At 39.1% G+C, this 24,568-nt stretch overlaps 1 protein-coding gene across 21 annotated transcripts; it reads left to right on the top strand.

Annotated features, from left to right (window-relative positions):
• Positions 1-7,639: 7,639 nt before the first annotated feature.
• On the top strand, positions 7,640-23,639 carry LOC106573232 (paired box protein Pax-6). Of its 21 annotated transcripts, none has more exons than XM_045696927.1 (14): positions 7,640-8,007; positions 10,184-10,332; positions 13,118-13,171; positions 13,995-14,018; positions 16,439-16,569; positions 16,879-16,920; positions 17,010-17,225; positions 17,549-17,714; positions 21,038-21,196; positions 21,512-21,594; positions 21,711-21,861; positions 22,119-22,231; positions 22,551-22,698; positions 22,819-23,639. In XM_045696927.1, exons 2-14 carry the CDS (start codon positions 10,320-10,322, stop codon positions 22,902-22,904), a joined length of 1,386 nt encoding a protein of 461 aa, XP_045552883.1. In that variant the 5' UTR covers positions 7,640-8,007; positions 10,184-10,319; the 3' UTR covers positions 22,905-23,639. The 21 variants fall into 21 exon arrangements, with proteins under 21 accessions (XP_045552883.1, XP_045552882.1, XP_045552881.1 ...); XM_045696926.1 differs by having other exon boundaries at positions 21,711-21,867; XM_045696925.1 differs by having other exon boundaries at positions 17,010-17,240.
• Positions 23,640-24,568: the final 929 nt, after the last annotated feature.

Here is a 24,568-nt window from a genome sequence, read left to right as displayed (position 1 = left end):
ACATATGGGCACATAGAACATTGTAAGACATCCCGGTAAAGTGATTCATTTATTAAAGGAGATGTTGCCTACTCATTTGTATTGTCAACATGTCTGATATCCTCGTTAGCCTACATTTTCCCCTTGTCAGCTCATGTGTCGTTGGCAACAATCTCACACGCAATTTGTGGCAATATGTACAAAAAGTATTTCAGCAGATTTTGTGTGTGTTTTTGTTTGGCTTAATTCGTGTGGAAATACACATTTTTGTACGACTTCATTCGTAGGAAAAGACACATATTTGTGCGACTTCACTTATAGGAAAATACTTTTTTCTTCGGAACTTCAGAACAATTGTGTAGAAAGTCACTAGAGCAATGCATGATGGGCAATGATGTTCTACACTGCCTTTTTTTGTGTCCCAAATTTATTTGTATATAAAACTAATGTGTTAACAACCCAATATTGTTAATCAACCAGGTTGTCACCGAAGAAATTCAAAATATAATAGTAGCATTATGTTGTTGTTTTTTTGTTAACGCCAACACTGTTTTCTATGCTTGTTTTTGCTTAATACTTCGGCATACTGGTGCACTGGTATTCAGAAAGGCACACTTTTTTGTGTAGGCAACAGTTGGCCTACATGATTTTCTTCATAACACATTTCATATTTCGTGGAGCCTACATCACACAATTTTCTTCATAATGCATTTAATATACAAGGCTCCACTTTTTTTCGTGTACATTACACCATTTCTTTCATAATGCATTTTATACAAGGCTATGTCGAATTTTATGAGGGTTGCCAGATTTGTTGTCAATATGGAACATTTCAAGAACCATCAAGCACTATGATGAAACTGGCTATCATGAGGACCGCCACAGGAAAGGAAGACCCAGAGTTACCTCTGCTGCAGAGGATACTTTCATTAGAATATCTGCACCTCAGATTGCAGCCCAAATAAATGCTTCACAGAGTTCAAGTAACAGACACATCTCAACATCAACTGTTCAGAGGAGACTGCGTGAATCAGGCCTTCGTGGTCTAATTGCTGCAAAGGAAGGCCCTAGAAATTGTCGAGGTCTCCAGCCACCCTGGTCATGGACTGTTCTCTCTGCTGCCACGTGGCAGGCCGTTCCGGAGTGCCAAGTCTAGGTCCAAGAGGCTTCTAAACAGCTTCTACCCCCAAGCCATAAGACTCCTGAACATCTAGTCAAATGGCTACTCAGACTATTCGCATTGCGCCCCACCCCCTCCCCTCTCCATACCACTACCACTCTCTGTTGTCATCTATGCATAGTCACTTTAATTAACTCTACCTACATGTACATACTACCTCAACTAACTGGTGCCCCCGCACATTGATACTGTACCGGCACCCCCCTGTATATATTCTTATTTTATTTTTTTACTGCTGCTCTTTAATTACTTGTTACTTTTATCTCTTCTTTTTATCCATATATTTTTAAACTGCACTGTTGGTTAGGCGCTCGTAAGTAAGCATTTCACTGTAAGATCTACACCTGTTGTATTCGGCGCATGTGACTAATAACATTTGATTTGATTTGATTTTGATTTGATTTGACTACTAAAGGACACCAATAAGAAGAAGAGACTTGCTTGGGCCAAGAAGCACGAGCAATGGACATTAGACTGGTAGAAATCTGTCCTTTGTTAAGATGAGTCCAAATTTGAGATTTGTGGTTCCAACCGCTGTGTCTTTGTGAAACGCAGAGTAGGTGAACTGATGATCTCCCCATGTGTGGTTCTCACCGTGAAGCATGGAGGTGGTGTGATGGTGTGGGGGTGCTTTGCTGGTGACACTGGCAGTGATTTATTTAGAATTCAAGGCACACTTAACCAGCATGGCCAGCACAGCATTCGGCAGCGAAACGCCATCCCATATGGTTTGAGCTTAGTGGGACTATCATTTGTTTTTCAACAGGACAATAACACAACACACCTCCAGGCTGTGTAAGGGATATTTGAAAGAAGGAGTGTGATGGAGTCCTGCATCAGATGACCTGGCATCCACAATCACCCGACCTCAACCCAATTGAGATGGCTTGGGATGAGTCGAACCGCAGAGTGAAGGAAAAGCAGCCAACAAGTGCTCAGCACATGTGGGAACTCATTCAAGACTGTTGGAAAAGCATTCCAGGTGAAGCTGGTTGAGAGAATGCCAAGAGCGTGCAAACCTGTCATCAAGGCAAAGGGTGGGTATTTTGAAGAATCTCATATATAAAATATATTTTGATTTAATGTTTTTTGGTTACTACATGATCCTATATGTGTTCTTTCATAATTTTGATGTCTTCACTATTATTCTACAAATAAAGTAAAACCCTTGAATGATTTGGTGTGTCCAAACTTTTGACTGGTACTGTACATATGTACATATATACATACATACATACATACATACATACATACTGTATGCTACAGTATAAACGTCAACACGATATACAGAAAATAAGGCACTTACTTTGATAGGAATGCACACATGTCCAAAGCTATTATTCGTAAGGAAAACAACAATGAAGGCAATGCGAGCGCCAGCCAGAAATGTGCCAGTTCGTGCAAGACTGCGCACATGTCAGCAAACTTGATCTGCGGAAACAATGGAGAAGTGCTTGGGCTCTCCTTGAAGAGAGAAGTTTGTCCGGTTCAGTAAACGCTCAAACATAAATTGTCCGCAATACTGAAATGGGCAACTTCTATGTGAATTAATGAGGAGAAGGAACACACCTCAATTGAAACTGTTGTTAGAAAATAAAACTTGTTAGAAAATAATTTGAAACTGACAAGTTGAAACAGCCTATAGATAATTAGCAGGCAGGGCAAATGAACTGTCCTGTTGCGTAATAATCACATTGCGGAACAGTGAGTGCATTCTGACATCACGTGAAACTAACAACTCACGCTGGGGGCGACCGTTAGAGATATTTGGAACTCACATGTGAAAGGTTAAATAGGTAGTTTGTAAATGTGTAGAATGTGTTTGTTTTGGGTCCACACTGGTAAGTTAACTTATGTAAATTAGACTGTCACAGAGGATTTTCTTCTGAATAACTGGTCAGGGCATGGCACTTTCCAATCAGCTTCAGGTAACTTTGATTGTTGCTTATCCATAGTTCAGTAGATAATATCAATATAATTACACCCACCACAATGTAGAAAAACAGAATGCTTCCCTCCGCTAGATTTTTATAATTTTTTATAAATTGTTTTATTTAACTAGGCCAGTCAGTTAAGAACAAATTCTTATTCCCAATGACAGCCTACCCTAGCCCAACCCTAACCCGGACGACACTGGGCCAATTGTGCGCCGCCCTATGGGACTCCCAATCACAGCCAGTTGTAATACAGCTTGGAATCAAACCAGGGTCAGTAGTGACGCTTCAAGTACTGAGATGCAGTGCCTTAGACCGCTGTGCCACTTGGGAGATCACATAATTAGACGTGAACTGGACGTGATCCCAATGCTGCCACCAATGTAGCGGAAGAAAGTGTTGGCTGCAACAGGGTCTCTAATCAGGGCTCATACGTGGCAAAGTGAGATCTAATGGCTGTTTTACCCACATTTATTGACAAATGATGAAAATGTATCCCTATTCTCCAATCAAAGACCTTCATCAAGTCCACAAAAAGTAGACAAATAAAGTTTTTTACTCCAATCTGGCAACCCTCATATAATCGGACATAGCACCAGTATCCCAATGTATTAAGTGAAAACAAGCATAGAAAACAGCATTGGCATTAATAAAAAAAAATAAAAAAAACATAAGGCTACTATTATATTATATGTATTTTGGTGATAACCTGGTTGATTAGCAATATTGGGTTGTTAACACGTTTTTTTAAATATATATATATAAATAAATGTGGGATACAAAAAAGACGGTGTAGAACACCATTGTCCAAAATGCATTGCTCCAATAACTTTCAAAAGATTGTTCCCGAAGTTTGCCCACAAAAATATATTTTCCTATGAATGAGTCACACGAAAATGTGTCTTTTCCTACAAATTAGGTCGCACAAAAATGTGTGTATTTTCACACGAATTAAGCCACACAAAAACGCACGAAATCAGCTGAAATACATTTTGTACATATTTGCACGAATTGAGTGAGAGATTGTGTTGGTCCTATAGCCTATGCCTTCACTAACTCCCCACTTTCGTGTCGTGGAAATGACAAATATGTAACTTGTTTTCCATGGAAGTTGGTTCAATATTGTAGCTAGCTTATTGCATCAAAATCAATGTGAGTGAAGAGTAGTTGGCAGGTGTCAATCTCAGTATTTCGCTTCACCCACGTCTATTACAAGGGTCATGGGAGTAAGACCAAATCCTTCTGTTATCATGTTCTCTAGTTTAGAAAGCAGCAAACATGGACGGTGGCGGGGTGAACAAGAAAGACATGTCTATGAATGTTATTAAGGGTGTTGTAGGAATACCAACAACTGCACGTTCTGAGAATGTTTTTGAGCGAATAAAGAATCGTGTTGTCCTGTGAGAGAAGAGGGAAAGTTTAATGACGGAGGGTCTTTCTGCCGGATGCGTTTTCAAACAGGCTACATTGTAGATCGAACTGTCACGTCGAGACAAAACAATTTCTAACCTACAGGACGTGCCTGTCGACTTTGACCAAATTGAGTCCAATCACCCCGAGGCCCGAGGGAATGCAGCTAATGTTTCAGTCAAGGCTGGACGACGCGCAGAACAACAAAACACTACATTTATTAGAATATTTCACAGAGAAGAGAAACAGAGAAAAGGAACAAATACACCAATTGCCTACAATTGGCCTTAAAATAACTATGAATTACTTTCTTTAGATTGTTATTTTTCCCTGACCAGTATTTCCTCAAGTAAATTGCTTGATATTTTATGATAAATGTCATAACTGAATGGTGGCATGTGCTATGTATGATCAACTCATGCAGACTGCACATTTCCAGTGAAGACTATTAGCTCAAGAGAGTTGATTGCCAGATTATCATTTTACAATTGATAGCCTATCCTCGAAATGGACTCCCAATGCTATATTGTATGCTACTTAGCCTACAGCAATCTGATCAAAAAACAAGTTTTGCAAGTGCATAGGCCTATAAATTAGCCCTCCCAAACCACAAGAGCAGACTTCTTGATGCACATCTAACCTAGGTCTATAAAGAAGAAAATCCAAATTGAACCCAATCATTTTCAAGTATACCTCATTCCATCAAAAGATCCAACAGTTATTCCAGTTTTGTCATGAGGTAATCCTTTATCAACTCACAGCTGTAATGTGGTAACATGGTCAGTCCCTGGACTTTTAACATCAGCTTCGCTGCAAACAAATGCTTGGGGATGTAGGCCACTTGTTATTGCAACCACCGATCTGCATGGCTAGAATCAAGGCTAATAATTAATGTTGGCCTTTGTTTTTCATTTTCTCAGTTTGAGTGTGCTGGATCCCTGTAAATGTATGGTGCACTGGATGAGCAAATGTTTTCCCAACCTTTTTTATTAGATATTTGATGGAAATATTTGTATTATTGGATTAAAAAATTATAATAACATTATTGTTAGTATGTTAACATAATAATAATAACAATACAAAAAAATAGTATTCTTATTATTATGATGATGATTAGTAGTAATAGTAGTAGGCCTAATATTAGTATTAATAATAATAATAATAGTTATTCATATTATTAGTCATATTATTATTATTTGTATGCCCCCCAAAAACAAGTATTAAAGTGGTAGTGATGAGTCGTTCGTGAATGAACGGCTCTTTTTGGGCAATGTCAGGAACCGAATCACATCTGTGAAAGAGACGTTCATTTGGGTCCCTGATTTGCATACTGTTAGTACTGCCTTTTGAGCTCCAGACAACGATTAGGTCTATCTCTAGATAAATTATAAAAACGTTCTCTGAAGATTGTAATCCCTCACTGCAGGAAGAATAGATAGTGATGAAAGAGCTTTTTTCTTGTCCACACACATTTTTGCAATGTGTTCATTTTTATCAATTTTTTTTGCAGACGTCGAATAATTTTGTCAGGTAAAAACGTATTTCAACTGACATGTCACGATCTGACATAATGGCAGGCATATTGTAAGCATTACATTAGATATTTGATATTGTTCCATGGTTTTAAATATAGCCTACATTTCTAAGCGAAACTGAACGAAGAGCCGTTTGGAGCCAAATGAACGGCTCTTTTAGCTGAACGGAGACAAATGAGCCGCCTCACTGAAAAGACTCGGAATGCCCATCACTAATAGTAGGTTTGGACATCTCCCGTCGCGATTTCCTAGTTAGCGGAGTGATAAGTGGTGTCCAAAGTGACGTGTAGCGCCACTACTGCCAATAACTGCCAAGTTATGGATGATATTAGTCGAAAGTTTGTGGTGGAAGCGACATGGTCATTTTATATTCTCATCGACGTGGAAACAAATTGCAATTCACTAGGTTACATGAAAAGCATGGAGTCTGAACATCACAATCTATACATTTTTGTTTCTGTTTTATGATCAACACGGACTGGAAACGCAAGTGGATCTTTATTTTCTATCAGATATGACTTTATACATCTTTCTCTGTCAACCAATACTCTTTATAGGCCTATGGCTTTCCAGGTGTGGTGGCTTGGATATATTGATCCTTGCTATTAAATAAAGCCGTTTACAAACACATTTCCCTGTGCTTAATTGTTCCCACTGAGCTCCGAGGAAACATGTGTATTGAACCCGAGGTAAGTCTTCACGTGACGCTAGAGGCCTACATAGGACATAAGGAACGTAAACGTGACCTTTTATGGATTTAATGCAACTATCGTTTTTTAATGCAAACATGATTAATTGTTAATAATAGAAATAATATAAATTAATACTAATCATTGTTTTTGTGTGTGTGTGTTATTAGGTTATATAGTTGATATAATCGTGGTATTTGCCTGGTTAGGCCCTTGTAAGTTAGTAAAATAATGTGCGCACTGAAATAGAGTGCACGCTGAAGCTTACCTCATGACTAAATTGAGAGCCACTTTCCACACCTCCCTAATTAGTGGCATTTATCGAGGAATATGTTAGTCCTGCTGTCAGGATTAACAAGTGTTTGAAGTAAAGAATCTGGCAAAGAACCATGTCCTGAAAAATGACAAGATCTTCGGTTATACTTACAATTCTGAATATGGGTCAGCATCACAATTAATAAACACATATAGCCTGACCAGGTATAGCCATGACAAACATTGTATTACCCCCCCCTCCTTCCACAAAGGAGTTATTCGTGGTTTTATTCCACTTTTATTCATTCGGCAGTAGATCATTTCTATCAAGTATAGCTTAGATACAATTTATAATTTGTCACCGGCAACACTGCAAGATAAATTACAATACGACTAGTTAGCTGTTGAATATAATATTCATGTTCAGAATCTTACGTTTCCCAGAACCGATCCTCTCATTAACCTCTGATAAATCAATGGGTATATCAACACACATTCGCTTTGGTTGATATTTTAAGTCTCTTGCTCTCCCTCCCTCTCTCCCCTTTCCTCCCTCCCCACTCTCTGTCACTGTGTTCCCAAGGATGACGTCAGCCGTATTCAGTGCGACCTCCCCTTATGATTTTTTTTTTGTTCAAAACTTTTTAGGCGGTCGTCAAAGACCACTTTGCCCGAGGGAAAAGGAGCGACAAGATTACAGTCTTCTCCCATGGCTTGAGAGAGTACTTTCTGCTAATCCGAAATGCATTAGGCTAATTGATAGTCTTCAACGTAGCAATTGCAACTCGTGAATGTCGGCTGAGTTGTTCCAATGAATGGATTTACATTGAGATTTTTTTATTTTTTTTGCACTTGTTGATTTCAACAAATCCAATCTGCAGTCAAGTAACAAGATAACTCTACCACAAGACAAGAACAAGGCGGATTACGTCTTTCCAAATAATTAAATTATCCATTGGTGCTATTGTTACAACAGGTTGATCTGGGATCTTCTCATTGAATTGAGTGAAGAGGAAGTAATTGGGGTTTGTACATTACAATATAACAAACGTTGTTAGCAGTGCACTGCATGGTTCTTCAGTGGGTCTTCAGTGGGTCTACGGACACGACTTTTGTTGTAGCCTAACTGCAGTTTCAGGGTAAACTTGTAACGATGCCTTTTCGTCCATAGATGTGCATCAAAGCAATTCTAACTGTATTTTCAACATTCCTTGACATAGTCATGTTTTGCTTATTTGCATGCATAAAATGTTTGACCTATGCAGTGCATGCTCGGAAATGTCCATAAAATATTCAAATCAAATATCCTATTCAAACGCCCATCTTAAACTATTAACAAATATTTTACTACACACAAACCTTGAAATCAATGCAACATTGAAAGAGTAGCCTATAATTCATGAAACCTACTGAAAAGTAGCATCTGGCTCTGCTATCTATACAAACCTGTTTTGATGGGCCAACTTCAGAAAACAAATATTTCATTCAAATAATTGACTATTTTTTTCACAGTGTGTGCCAAAGTGTTCAGGCAATAATAAACCGTCTTCGTCATAAGAATTCGCAGCAAGGATTTTAGAGGAGTGGAATGGAAGTTAGGTGAAAATATTAAACGACGTTTCAGAACTTCACCACCGGGCTGGAGATGACAGTGCATGACGGTCGCGGCAGCTCATTATCCCGCTCCCATTCATCCGCCCTTTCATTGCGATGCAAACTCTTTGGCAGTGTCGTTTGTCTCCGCATTGTACTTCAGTTGGGAATGCAATGGTTGTCAGTGCTCTTATTCAGTTTCAAGATAGTTTATTGATGAGCTCTGACTTTTAGCACTTTTCACATTTCAAAGGAAGTCAAGTGTACGCATCCACGACCACGGTTTCAATTTATGGTCTGCGCGTTGCGACACTTTCACCCCTCTTTTAGGTTACCCCACCACGCCACAACCCCCCTCGTTTCTTATTCCACGACACGGAATCTGTTCCATTTGAACAAATGATTGGAACACCCCTAGCCGAGACTGGTTCTCCAAGTGTAAACTAAAATGCAGGCAAGGAGGGGTTGCTTTGGAGTGTACTGAGGTGTCAGACATTCTACAAATGTAGTTCGGGAGAGTGGTCATGACTGCAAAGACAATTGCTTATATTTACGTCCTGTGTTATCTATACTTTAGAAGCCTCGACGCTGCGTCCTGCCTATCATTTGATCCATAGAAAATTAAGAAAGATCATCAGCCTCGGTATTGTACTCATTTAGTCGATAGATATTGTTTGTCATTTTGAGGTAAACAACCAAATCTACCAGATGTGATGTCAGAGTCAACAGCAACACGTGCGAGTTTGCGCTTGCTTCAGTGACTGCACTCTGCCCTTTAGGCTGCTGCCTAAAGATTGTAGGCTATGCAAAGCTTTCAAAAGCTATAGCCTAATAAATCCCTTCCTGAAATAATTCAGTAAACGGAATCTTTCAATTCAGCCTTTAGATGTTTAAAATAAATAAACGTTAACGTATCACACTATGTAAATGGATAAAGCGGTGTTTTATTGGTCTTTATCAGTGGATTATCAGTCGTAAACGATAAAAAAAATGAAGATGGAGTGCAAATGGTTAACGTTGATCCGTTTGAGGTCGGCGCCCAGCATGTGTTCACTGCCCGTACGTCCATTTGCAACTTCAGGTTCATGGTTAGTGTAGGAAATATTGTATGCGTTCCACGACCGTGGAGCCCTGTGAGTTACACTTGCCCTCACAATAGCATTTTTAAAGGAAATATTCAGAGTATGTATGTGCGCGTGTGTGTGTGCGCGCGCGTTTATGTGTGTGTTTGTGTGTGTGTGTGTGTGTGTGTTAGAGAAGGAGAAATTAACGTCCGTGTGCAGAGTGATTAGTGGGTTTGAAAAGCAAGCTCTGGCTCTGCCCCGTTTCCCGCTCTGGCACCACGAAGTAGGAGGAAGTGTTTCTCTAGAAGATGATGACAGAGGTCAGGCACTGCTAATGGGCCACTGAAGAGGAGTGGAGGCGAGGCACAGACCAGGAACACATACATTAATACACTAGTACGGTCACCAATCAGCATAGGTGCGCTACCCCCTCTCTCTCTCGCTCTCTCTCTCTCTCTCTCTCTCTCTCTCTCACGAGCGCACATTTTCAGTCTCGCGCAGTCCTGACATCCCATTTTATTGTCAATATCTGCTTCCTTCACAGGGATTTCCATCTCTATTCAAGACCACTTGGAAAATATATACAAGGAAAATAATTCGAGGGGGCTATCCAGCACTGCGGCTCCGTCTCTTTTGCGCTCAGACTTATCAACAAGGGCTTTGGCTGCAGTGTACACAGGATGCCTCAGAAAGGTAAGCTCCGATTTCTTGGCACTTAGTACCTACATTTCAGACAGCACACATTGTTCACCCAACCATGCCTACCCCAACCAATCTTACACATTACAGCATTTTAGAGTGAAACATAAAATAAGGCTAAGTGTTGAAAAGGCAAATTACAATTAAGTTAATAACTTGCAAGTTTTTGTGGTAATTTAGGAAGAGAATCCGATTGGCTCATGTTTTCAGTGATAGTTATATCGGCTTTAATGAAGGAACTTCCGTACGCAGACTAGTGGCAGCCTAATTGGAACATTTCAGTCCGCCTCTTTCTTACTCTGGTATTGCTTGAATGCCGTCGTTGGTTGCGGATAGCTTAATGCTTATTTATGACAGGAAAGAGTAAAAAGTCAGGTTATGCCAGTAATCAGTCCAGAGAATGGGGACGCAATGATCCGATGAGCAAGGGTGTCAAGTTGAATCATACAGTCAGACTCACCCGGGCACCATCACAAAAAATGCTCTGTGAACTTTTTCCTAAAGTTCACAAACCCTAACCCTTTTTCATGTATTCAATTACAATTGAAGTAGTCCTACTTACTGAACACAAATAGTCAAGTGGTTTTAACATTTGCAGGATATATAGGCCTATGTGAAAACAGTTCAGAAATCCACTCATAATAAATAATACACGATTAAGCTTAGCCTGTAGCTATTTTCCCATCCAAAATAATGATGATGATGATAATGATTAGAATGAGTCCATATTAGGCTACTTTTTACATGCTGTAGAGGAAACAAGTAGAAGAAAACGCTTTTGACTTCCTGTACAATAGGCCTATTGCTTCATTCTAATTGCAAAAAAAATATATATGGTAGCTATTGGTCTAATGGTAGCTGTGTAACATGTTATTGTTGCTATATGGAGTTGTTCTGCATATAAATGAAGGGAATAATATAGGCCTTACAAGTCTGAAGAAGCATGTTCAATTGAAATTCCAGTAGTTGTGGGTTAAAACGGGCAAAATAAAGATGAGGCCCTCGTATTTTGCGGACTGCATCAAATAAATGATATAATTGTAGCTAGACCTGAACAAAAAGCAAATGATTGGGTTTTCATCATCTCATCTTAGCGTGAAGTAAGAAAAAAAAATAAAAAAAAATATTTGCAAATAGGCTGCTTTCGGGTTAAGTTCATGCTTAAAACATTTGATTATTTTAGACATCAATATCAATATAAACTCGGAGCCCTTTACTTTGCTTTTCCAACATTTTCCATTGCATCATTGCATTTGAAAGCAATTAGCATGAGAAAAATGTAAAGAAATGCTTTGTATCTACACCTATCTACTAATAAACATCTACAATGACTGAACCAATAGCGCATGTAATTATTATTATTTTTTTTTAAAGGATTATTAATTGTGAATTGTAATGATGTCTTAGTTGAATTTACACATTTTCTTTCGAATATTCTCCATTCATAGGAATAACACGTGCTGCACAGCTTAGATGTATAGGCTATTTATTTGTGGATGTACACTGTAAATACACACACAGTCTATCTCCTGTTTAAAAAGGACGTGATAAAAAGGGAGAAAATCAAAGCTTGGACTATTTCCTTAGTGGCCTCCTTTTCGGCAAATGTTTTGAATGGGCTCTTTATGGCAATTGTCTTTTTCCAATTGAGCACCCTACTGAGCTGTTGTATCTTTTTTAAAAACCTTAACCAAACACCAGTAACATAATTATCTCCAGATATTTATAACAATAAATTGCGTTTCTAATTTATAAAATGTTTTAAAAAGCAGAGGGATACGGGCACCGGGTCACGGCAAGCAGCAGTGTAACTGTAGCGGTGTGAGGGGTTTGTTGTTGTGCTGGGCATGGGTGCAGTGGGAGGGGGTTGGTCCCTTCAGCTCTTTGTATTCCTGAGAGTTATTGGTACGGTTAGAACGAGGCTGGGTATATAGTTAGGGAGCCTCAGTTATACTCTCTGGGTTCTGGTGTAGACGCAGAAAGGACGCCATTGTTGAAATTCTGCAGGCTTTGTTGGAGAGCCTTCACCCCCTTTCCCGATTTCACTTTCCAGAGCAGCCAACCGAGGTAGACAGCATATGTCACTTGACGACTACATCTAAAGACGTCTAAACGTATATTACTGAAGTTTTTAATTGTATGGAAAGGGGATGGACTGAAATGTTCATGGCCAACATAACAACAGTAATATTAACATGAAGAGCCCTGAACAATTTTGCGCCTCTTAATATGCAAATTTATTCAGAAATCCTTAATTGTATTTCTTAAAGGTAGCCTACTCTCAATACACCTAAAATACGGTTAAAGCTGATAATATTTAACGTTTTCTCAAATTACTGCAATTCTATTCATCTCATGAAATGGGTTGGAAAATACTGCAGTACGTCTGACTTTATAAAAACGAAAGCTAAGGTGTACTAATAAAATGTTTTGCTTTGTCCATAGGGAGAATATATTAACTAGTGAGAAGCAGATGAGAGAGTCTTTAAATTGTTTTAAGCGGACAGTCCACACTGTTTCCAGGCAAGTTTATACACTGAATATATATATTCAAAAACCGATAGAACAACAGACGATATTATGCTCTCGTATTATAAAATATGAATGAATAATAGCCTAATGCATCCTGAGTCATTCATGAGTAATATACTGCCCACCGTAATTTTCTAATTGCACCAAATCAATGTCTGCGATGTGTATGTTCCCTTTGTATTGTATTAGTCTATTATTATCAGCATGCCAATACTGATCATTGTTATTCTTTTCCCATGACTAATAGAATACTATAACCGGGCCACGTGGGAATCTGGCGTTGCGTCCATGATGCAAAACAGTAAGTTGTGTTTTTTTCTGAGTAACTTGTAACTTGTACTTTGAGCTGGAAAGAGGCAGGTGGCACATGACATTTATGCTGAAGATGTTGGTTTGCATGTCTGTGTAGAATAAGGCCACTACTTTTGGGCTTGTTTAAATTTGCTGAATTAGAAATTATTTTATATATGCTCCTTCTCATATTTTGTTCCACATGGTGGTCATTCTGTCATTGGACTTTGACTAGTATGCTTCTACTAACGTGTACGTGTAAGAACTGAAATAGAGCCCAATATCTGCAACTGTACTATCATATCAGAGAAGAGGCTAGCAGGAAGTAGAAGGCCTAGATTGTTTCATTTATTGGCCAATTGCACAACTTCCAATGCAGTTGTTTTGACACACACACACACAGAAAGAAAGAAAGAAAGAAAGAAAGAAAGAAAGAAAGAAAGAAAGAAAGAAAGAAAGAAAGAAAGAAAGAAAGAAAGGTTATTCTTGATATGATAAAATAGCATTTCAGAAACGCCTGTTGGGGTATTCCAATTCACGTTGTTCATTATATGCACTAACGGACATTGCAGTCATCTCATGGAGAATGTGGAATGTTTATGAAGAGGTTATCCCTTCTATATAACCACAGTGTGGGCTACAATTGTATTCTTTTGATTAGACGTTGATTTTTATTTTTATTTTTTATTTTTTTACGAATGCATTGGACCTATTAACGTTAGGGCAGTATTTACATATTTGAGATGTTATTCAGTAATTCATAATGAATCATGTTGTGTGGTTGGCAGAGTGACAATAAAATACATATATTTTCTTTCTTAATGCTGGACAAGAGGTGTATGACATCTGTAACGAAGGTGTGTGGAATAGCTTACCTCTCATTCTCTTAACTGAACGACACGTTTGTGCTGCAGTGTGCTTTCATATTTATGCCAATACATTGTATTGCCTTGGCTTAGCCTTGAACTTCCTGTATATTTCCATATCAGGCCTAAAATGTATTAAGTTATAGACGTAGGATCAGATGGAAGATGTGACGCTCTACACTTGAAAGACCTCCAACCAAACAAAGCATTTGAATCTAGGTCAGTTTAAGTAGGCCATAGGAAATAATTGAGCAGTGATGTGAAGTCCCATATTCCCTCTCACATTTGAAAAGAAAACGGAGGCCTTCAAAATAAACGCAATAAACAATTTTATTATAGATTTTTTTTTTAAGACCGGACATATTGTGTCTGTTCCTCACCTTTTAAATGAGCCTACCGGCTACCATAATATTAGGCCTAGGCTATATATTAGCATGTAATCAAGATTGTATAGGCGCATGCCATTATTCATATATTGTTACATTTTAATGTGATGGCGATGCTATATGGGGTGGTCTTTTGAACGAAATGCTGAGCAGATATGATTCCGGTGAGGACTTTGGTTTGTCTGAAGGTCGCGGCTGGCTCTGCAGGCTTTGTGCTAATAACTCCTGGGTGTATATGAAACTGAGCGTCCAAATTGACGCCATATGTTTTCCTATTAATTGACTTGCAATAGAATACAAGGCGCATAATCATTGCCACCCGGCGAGATCGACAGCACTTACCGTTGGGAATTATATAATGATAAAGAATTAGGCCTAACCTTTCTGGTGAAACTTTTATATTATTATCTCTGTGTGGCAGTGATCAAGTGGATTTATTTGAGCACTATACGGGAGGCGTGTTCAAATCCAATAAATCTTCAATATGCTTTTCCCTGCTGACCTATCAAATGCACAAACACAATTGATTTAATCTAATCCTGGAATTAACCTAAAAAAATGACATAGCGAATTGATTTTTTCTTACAGCAGTCTACTCCTAAGCAAATAGCCTATATTTCCACTCTGATTTTGGCTAGAATTTGTGACTTTAGCCCTATGGCAGTAGACAACAAATTCACAAGCACATGTAGCCTAATGTTTTATTTGTAAGGCCTAATATAATATTCTAATTGATGTAGGGCCTACCTATTTTTTTAATTCGTATGTGAAAACAGTAACAAAACAGATATAAAAACAAGGGAGTCTAACGTCTCCAGCAGACGCATAAAAACAGTGTAAATATAGGCTGTGTTGTTTATTTTGCTTGAAAAAAAAAAGAATGTCACTTTTTATATATTAAGAGCGACGCGCGCTCCCATCCTCGTGCCCGCGCACAGCCCCTTGGCTACCATAAAATGAAGCTTCCCTTGAAGGGTAAATGAGTAGGGTCCAATTTAGTCTGAGTGATATCCAAATGCAGACAGCTAGGGTCGTTTTATCATGCTACTATTTGTCGTGATGATGCGATTTTCAAAAGCAGAGCAGTGTCATAAAGTGACATGCCTGCCACAAGTGCTCCAACTGATCTTTTCAATTAGCCTTCCATGCATGATCCAGGGCGACTTCCGCCTATTTCTAGAAATTAAGCTCAAACTTGACGTGCAGCTAGCTTTATTTTAAAGACAAATGTCAGCCAGGCTCATCATATTTTCCCACTCTTCTATATTTGGAGCTTATTTATTGCTAAGGAGCTTGTGCTCTTAGAGTCAATTTAACGTGAGGCTTCGAAGGGAAGGGAGCGCAGATGTAGAGCAAACGTAGGCGACTACAGGGAGGCTCCTTTTCCATTTGACTTCAGGTTTGGTCTGGTTTTCGGGGCTATCCTAAGCTGGATATTGTTAATTGACTCGCATGAAAGTACTTGTTTACACCAGCGTTTATGATGTTTTGGCTTGTGTAACAAACATCAAGTTTATATACATAGGATTAGGTGATGATTTGTTTGAAGTCTCGACATTATACTGTAATTACAACTTTATAATGCTGTGCAGCAAATAGCATTACGCTATTTGAGCTAAATCTTTGCAAAGATGCGCAAATCTCGGCTCGGTGGGCTAGATATGTTTTGGTCCAGCTCATACCACACCGCTGAGGCTAATCAATGTTCTGCATGTGTGATTAGAACAATATTGTAGAAGATAATGATATTGCGTGCATATCCGGAAAGCATTTCAAACATCTGACAAATGAACAACGGCAATAATTACACACTACGCAAAGTCCAGGGTGATTTCCTCTATGTTTGGTGCTGAACGTTCCGTTTTGTTTAGTCTCTTGTTTCGGCTTGATAACTTTTATTCTTTGCATAGTTAACCACTAAACGCTTGCATCGGAGACATCTGTAGTGAAGTGGCTAGCAGTTTTTAATCACAGCTCTTGATTAGTGGCTTAACTAAAGAGAGTGCAACCCCTGTCTCTGCCCAGGTCACAGCGGAGTGAATCAGCTCGGCGGAGTGTTCGTCAACGGCAGACCCCTGCCCGACTCAACCAGACAGAAAATAGTCGAGCTTGCTCACAGTGGCGCGCGGCCGTGCGATATATCCAGGATTCTGCAGGTGATAACACTGCATTCTTCTCTCTGTCTGCATAGTAAAATGCTTTAGAATAACATTTGCCTTGTGTGATTTGTATTTGGAATATACAACTAAATGCACAATCGACTATTGTTATTTCAAACCGTTTTAAGTTGCAGTTTTGATTTTGGATGGTGAATTACGAATGATGGTTTGTGGTGATGCCAGGATATGTTAGGACACAACCTGCAAACATATCCATCCAAAGTAGAGCTCCACTATCAGATGCATTTCAACAAAGTGCAAGTAAAATTACCGTATACCATTCAAGGTATATTTCTTGTGTTATAGACCCATGGTGATGCAAAAGTCCAAGTGCTGGACAATGAAAACGTAAGCTTAACAATGTTTGTAGTATACACATATATTACACATTAGTCTTGAATAATGTATGTGATTTGTGTCTATTGTTTTCTATTTAGGTGTCAAACGGCTGTGTGAGTAAGATTCTGGGCAGATACTATGAAACAGGCTCCATCCGACCAAGGGCGATCGGGGGTAGCAAACCAAGAGTAGCAACTCCAGAGGTGGTCGGAAAAATTGCCATATACAAGAGGGAGTGCCCGTCAATCTTCGCGTGGGAAATTCGTGACAGACTGCTTTCAGAGGGGGTCTGCACAAACGATAATATACCCAGTGTAAGTTCATTGAGTGTAAGTTACTACTCATACCATTTTATACGCATTAAAAAATGAGTTAAATTACAATGAACAACTGACCTTAATATTGGTTATGATTATGCACCTGTTTCAGAACAATTACGCATCGCGATTGACGACATACATTTAGTTGATATTTGGTTTATTTCCCATTTTGATACCGAGTTTCTTACCCAAATGCATATTGTGAATGTGAGGGTATGCATGCAATTGATGTGACAGATCACTTACAAGCCAATGTGCCGTCACAACCAAGGGAAACGCGTTTAATTAATGTGAAGCATTTTGGGTTTGTCTTTCAGGTGTCGTCGATAAACAGAGTACTGCGCAACCTGGCTAGCGAAAAGCAACAGATGGGCGCAGATGGCATGTATGAGAAGTTGAGAATGCTGAACGGTCAGACTGGGACGTGGGGAACCCGGCCGGGCTGGTACCCCGGAACCTCAGTGCCAGGACAGCCCAACACAGGTAGGAAAATCACTGGATTTGACGTGAGGAGTGAGAATGTCTTTATTAGGTCATTTTATAACGAAAAGTGTTATTATTAGCTATTTTTTTTATTATCATTATAATTATTATAATTATTGTTGTTGTTGTCGTATATCATCATATCAGGCCTAATATTACCGTCATTATTATTATTATTACAAAAAAATAAACAAAATAATATTTCCTTTTTATTTGATTGTTACAACCTTATTAGGCTACATTATTGAAAGTATCAGGGGAATATACTTTTTTTGTTGAACATCTTAGAGGATATCAAAGTTCAGCTGATGTTGTTTGTCACTAATGCATCGGCTTTATTAGTCTTATTTGACTTACGCATGGAACTGAAATTCAACCGCTGTTCTATAGGCCTGTGCCATGCCCCGGAAATGATTCAAAGATTAGGCTACTTGGTATGATTCGACTAATTATTAACTTGCAAATTCTCGACATGTTTTTCGACGAAGTTTTTTTTTACATTAAGGTTGTAATTTCACAATTTAGTCTGCACGATTTAGTCCGCACGATTGATGCATTTCCTGGCCCATACTGTAGGCCTATATCTGGATGAGTTCGTCAATGAGTCCACATTTTCCCCATTCAACCTGCTTTAAGATGAACAAATTTGAAGCAGTGTGCGGTAGGCCTATCTGTACAAAGGATGTTTCTGTCACACTCAAGAATTTGTTATGGGAACAGTTCTGTCGCTATGTAATTGCTCATTAGAGAACGTTTTGTTTCTCATTAAGGCGACATGAATAAGCGTCTAGTTTGAGGAGACAGCTGTAGAAATGTTCCACGGGAGACCCATGGACACGATATGGCACCACTTGCCAATTAGACACGTCAGTTTTAAAAGAACTAAACAATAAAGGATGGACACTATTGAAATACAAATAACAGTTTTTTTTGTCCTTCATAATATCTGCGTTTTTTTGTTGTTGTTAACTACACTTGCCTCGAATGAGGAATCCCCAACAAATAAATTAAGGTGAAAGGTGACCAAGTGCCAATAGTAACACATATATATTTTTACAGCAATTATTATTATTATTAAGTATTATTATTCATTTGGGGCGGCAGGTAGTCTAGTGGTTAGAGCGTTGGGCAAGTAGCCAAAAGGTTGCTGGATCGAATCCCAGAGCTGACAAGGTAAAACTCCGTCGTTCTGCCCCTGAACAAGGCAGTTAACCCACTGTTCCCCGGTAGGCCGTCATTGTAAATAATAATTTGTTCTTAACTGAATTACCTAGTTAAATAAAGGTGAAATAAAAAATAAGTAGACCCTAGTGTTATCATAATAGTATCCTAATTCTCTAATTATAGACTATTAAGGCTGTTATAAATGAATAATAACGATGATAAGAAGTGCTTCTGCTGTTGTTGTTTGTACTTTGAATGTATCTCTATTATCATTTCTATTCAAAATATGCCCAAAATGTGTGTGTGAACACCACAGCCAGCTATACCAACATCGTATGTTCACTTATGTTCTGCCATAAGTGTCTATACTTCCATGGAGTGCGATTTCAGGGAAATTAAGAATCCATTACTCCGGAAGCATACGGCAGGGTGAGGTCTCAGAGGGGGAGAAATATGGTCTCAATCTGATAAACGCCACGCAACAGTGAATAAAATAGTAGATTCATCGGAGTGACAGGGCCCAAAGAGAGACAACTCTTTCATAAGGAGAGGGTGAAAGCTCTCGCTTGCGAGTTCGTGTTTTTAGAGATCAACGTGACACTTTTTCTTATCTTTTTTTCTTTATAGAGGACTAAAGCTGTCTATGGGGTTTAGACACTTTCTCTTTCAGGGGGTCCCAGAATGTTTTTAGTTTCTATTGCTGAAAGATGCCGCAGTTGGTTCTCTATCTTTTGGCTTGTTTCACGCCTGACTGATTGCGACACGTGATACTAAGGAATGGTTTTATTTCCCAGCGCCTTTTATTAATGAAAACAAATCCCAAATCTAGCGACAGTTGGTCTGACTGAGGGATAATAGAACGCACATTCACTCCGTTTGACGGATTAGCTCCAAAACTATAGCGCGCTGGTCACTGATAATCTTTCTTTTTGGACACAAGAGGGACATTTAAAGGGGATAACTTTAATCTTCGCCTATGTTTATAACAATATAATAAGACACCTTGTTCTGAATAATGCATTTGGTTTTGAAACAACAAATCTGTCAGAAAAGCATCGGCATAACTTCAGAGCAGAGTTATGCTACTCAAATATGAGGATGGGTCTCTGCTGATCAGTCACACAATAAACTGCCAAAGCAGATGTATCTAGGCCTACATAAATAGGTATACCGTTTGCCACGTAGGCATAATGTCATGGATAAAAGGCATGCTGAATAAAGTGTCTAACAACGCCACTGACTGAGGCCCCTCAACTCACAGTTGGTTTCTCTGTCGCCTTTATGTAACAAACGCTGTCTGAGCATAGAGATGTCTCATTCAATGTGTGCAGGTTTTTTTCTTCTTCCATGGCCTAAAGAAGCCATAAATCTGAACTGGAGTTGAACAGGGCATCCTAGGAGACAGTGATTAATGATAGCAGTGCATAAAGGTTAACATACTGAGCTGAAAAGTCTGTTGACTGGAATCCTCCATACAATGAGGGGCACTGCGAGCCTCGAGAGAATCCTTTTGTGGCCTCCAATTGTGTCCTCAAAATTCTGCCCACGAAAGTTTGCCAACCCCTCCACAGACCATGAATTTAATAGTTCCCCTTACTCTCCTGGTATTGTGTGGTCGTGAAAAACTGTTTTTATTCAAGTGTTGTGGTTTATTTCTATGGGTGTACAAACACCCATGTGGAAGAATGTAACATTTTAAAAAGGAAAGTTTGGATTTGAAAGAATTTCATGGAATCTGAATAGCTTCTACCACGTTGTCTTATATTTCAGCACGGCAAGCATTGCTACATGGTCATAAAAGATCTAAGCCAAAAAGAATTATTTCCCACTATATTGTATCGCCATTTTCTATAGCCTGATGTAACTAAAAATATCTGGTCAAAATAACACAATGAATTGTCAAACCCAGTCAATATCATTTGGAAGAAGCAGAGAACGCAACAACTCTCAACATTTCATATATTATAAGATAATGTTTTAGGCACAGGCGGGTTTTGTGCATATCGTCATAGGCCTCATTAAACACCAAGCAGCGCAAAAGAAACTCCAATGCAAGAAAATGAAATAATTGCGCCAACAACAGGTGCACCTCCTGGTAGGCATGAAAGCTGAACAAAGAGTGATTGTTTGAATTGATTGATTTATTATTTACTTTTCAGATGGCTGCCCACAGTCAGACGGCGGAGGTGAGAACACTAATTCAATAAGTTCGAATGGAGAAGACTCGGATGAGACCCAAATGAGACTTCAGCTGAAAAGAAAACTGCAAAGGAACCGCACTTCGTTCACACAAGAACAGATAGAAGCGCTTGAGAAAGGTAAATCACACCGCCACTGTCACATGTTCTCGTCCAACTGTCGGCCAAAGTAATCTCATTAATGAGCTGGTGATACTAAATTAGTATATTTTAAGCATAATTAAGGCATCAAGACTGACTCATAACTCGGCCTATTCATTTTGGAACATTACCACAGATTGCTGTTTTCATTGGCATACTTTGAATAACTGTTTCACTGCAAATTAGATTTTTTGACCCACAACTGTAATAGTCTGAATGCTTTTGTAGGCATATTTGATGTATATCACATTTAATTACTTCCATTCCAGTTCTAACTAATGTGCTTTTTTTCAGAGTTTGAAAGAACTCACTATCCAGATGTTTTCGCAAGGGAAAGACTTGCTGCAAAAATTGACCTCCCAGAGGCCAGAATACAGGTACAGTGACCTCTCCTTCTGCCTATTAATATCACCTTGAATTTAGGGATATTGTAATCACATTCAAAGAAGTGACACATCCAACACTAACCATTGAAACATGAATGTGGTTTCAGGTGTGGTTTTCAAATAGAAGGGCAAAGTGGAGGAGAGAAGAGAAACTCCGGAATCAAAGGCGGCAAGCCAGTAACTCCTCCAGTCACATCCCTATCAGCAGCAGTTTCAGCACCAGTGTCTACCAGCCCATCCCACAGCCCACGACACCAGGTTGGAGTCAGTGATCTTTATCTTTAACAAAACGTCTTATTGCATCATGTGCATTCCACCTTCATCTATTGTTGTAGGATCCATTTATGGGATTTTAGAACTGTAGCTTCATCAGCATGTAAAACAAAAATGTGTACACGTGGGCGGTAGTCAGGAGTGCCACACAATCCATTTTATGTTCCTGCAAATCAATGTTTCAAATGGCAATCAGGTGCTGACTGGTCTCTAAAATAAATGTATATATCCTACCCCTGCAGTGTCGTTCTCGTCAGGATCCATGTTGGGAAGACCAGACACAGCCCTTACAAACACATACAGTGCCCTGCCACCTATGCCAAGCTTCACCATGACCAACAACCTGCCTATGCAAGTAAGTACATCGCTGTCAGATCCAATAATAAATGTAGCATTTTGGTGTTTTTTTTCTAATGACTTTGCATAGCATCCAAGTTATTTACCACAACAAATGTAAACCTATACAAAGTATACATACATGTCACAAGTGAATGCTAAGAACTGGCAATGCTGTAGTAAATACTATGTTGAATTTGTAAACTAAATATGATAGTGCATTATTTACGTTCCCATGGCTTAACGTGGCCCATCCCTTAGTTGTTGTGAGCATAGATATGAGATGCTGCTAGGTGACACGTGAATCTGACTGTCATGTGTGCTGTTTACGCCCCCAGGCTCCTGTGCCCAGCCAGACCTCCTACTCCTGCATGCTGCCCACCAGTCCCTCAGTCAACGGGCGGAGCTACGACACGTACACCCCTCCTCATATGCAGGCACATATGAACAGCCAGTCAATGGCAGGCTCAGGAGGCAACTCAACAGGTAAGCAGAGAAACGGGTTATGACAAAATAAACTAAATCCAAGACATTATGAATCACCATTTACAAACATGAGATACATGGTGCCTGAACTGATCCATCGCTCTGTGTTTGTTATGTAAGGTCTCATCTCTCCTGGAGTATCTGTTCCCGTTCAAGTCCCAGGCAGTGAAGCAGACATGTCCCAGTACTGGCCCAGGCTACAGTAGAGACACGACTACCGTCAACGTGTGACTCCTCGGATATTGTCTTGAAAGAAGAGGCTGTCCAGCAGTATTTAATTACAGACGAGAGAAAATAGACTCTAAAAGACACTATTTTGTACTGGGATTGTGCCATTCTCTATCATTCTTTGGAGGCAAAGACTTGAAAAAGAAAAAAAGAGAAAGGACTTCTGTAAAGTGCCCAGTGTAACATCCTTAATGGGGGAAAAAAAATATCTCTGTTCTCCGTTTCCAACTTATGTCATTTTTGGTGTATTTGTATATGGCCATTTGTATGTCATAATGAAAAAACAACAACGTGGATGGACTGTGAAACTGAGTTGTTCCTTGCTTCTGCTGAAAAGAAGATAATTTGTGAAGAATTTTCTGCCATGAATAGTTTTTGTCAACGTATATCAAGAAGCTCTCCCAGTCTGTGTACAGAATGTGGACTCCGGTGAAACAAGTTTGTATCATTCAAAGGCAGAGCTGGACCAGCAGGTACCAGCTGGGTACGAGAAGCCCATTTCTCTGTTCTTTTCTTTTCCAAAGCTTTCTGGCAGAATCATTGTAAATGGAAAGCATTAACCGCTAAAAAAGAGGTGAAAAAAACTTTTGGTAGCTAAAAACTGTAGATTGTGTCTTCGATATAATTCAGTTTGTTATGTCGAAATGTAAGTATTGGTCTTCCCTAGCAGTCTCCCGGACACAATTTCTATAATAAAGTTAATTTCATTTATATTTCTCTGAATATTCTATGTATGTTTTATGCACATTTTCAAGTAATTTCAGTCAATTGGGTTCAAGTTCTTGTTATAGTTGTAGTTAAGAGTTTTACTTTATTCTGTCCTACTAAAACCTTTCACTGCAACAATGCATAGTAGCGCAAGGCCTGCAAGAGTTTAAAGCCTTTTGAGGTTTGCATCTATACATGTCTGAATTAACCATTGTTGAGTGTACAAACAGACCAAAGCCTTTGTATATAATTTATTACACAACCTTCATTTCCTTTTGTAGTCTTCTGTTGCCAATTTTGTAAATATTTTGGTGACTTTTACGTAGTTTTAAATGTTAGTTTATCAGCTAGTCTTTAACTTATGAGCGAAAACCAGACATGTCTTTATAGTGGGTTGACCAGACCTTAGTTTGTCAGCGCTTTTATTTGTCTGACATGAGAGGATGCCGAAAAGTTACTTTTCACGAAAAGTTTTGCTCTACGACCCCCACAAGCTTCATGAGAGTTGCCTGAAGTTGGTGACGCTGACGTACCAACTCCGAATAGGTCTTCTCACAAAATCGCCTGTCTAGTCTGAACGGTTTGAGGTATAAACTATTAGGACCCCACTACCAAAAGCTGAGATTCACACGAAACACGGAAATGTCGTGCACTATGACCCACACAAGCTCATTGCTGGGTGGTGAAAATGAACAAAAGTGAATGAGGGGTAGAATGTGCCAAAAACAAAGGGATAAATATGGGTCTAAAAATAGCTAAATGATCCATGGTATGACCATCTGAAAACAATTCCATATGTTAGCTTAGTAGAACATCCCCCCCAAGGATTAGACTCAAAAGGGTTAGCTAGTAATAAAACATTTATTAAAAAGATAGTTGTCCAAATTATTGGCACCCCTGTTTTGAATACTCCGGCACCCTCCCCTTGTGAGGA

This window comes from Salmo salar, chromosome ssa16 (genome assembly GCF_905237065.1).
Source record: "Salmo salar chromosome ssa16, Ssal_v3.1, whole genome shotgun sequence".
Lineage (NCBI taxonomy): Eukaryota > Metazoa > Chordata > Actinopteri > Salmoniformes > Salmonidae > Salmo > Salmo salar.
Note: the sequence above shows the minus strand (reverse complement) of the source record. Positions and strands in the feature narration are given on the sequence as shown.

Coding starts and splice junctions, on each gene's coding strand:
- LOC106573232 (XM_014148083.2), top strand. Junction 17,241..17,548: donor CCAGTGTAAGTTCATTGAGT/GTAAGTTACTAC, acceptor TTTGTCTTTCAG/GTGTCGTCGATAAACAGAGT. Junction 22,232..22,550: donor CCAACAACCTGCCTATGCAA/GTAAGTACATCG, acceptor TTACGCCCCCAG/GCTCCTGTGCCCAGCCAGAC.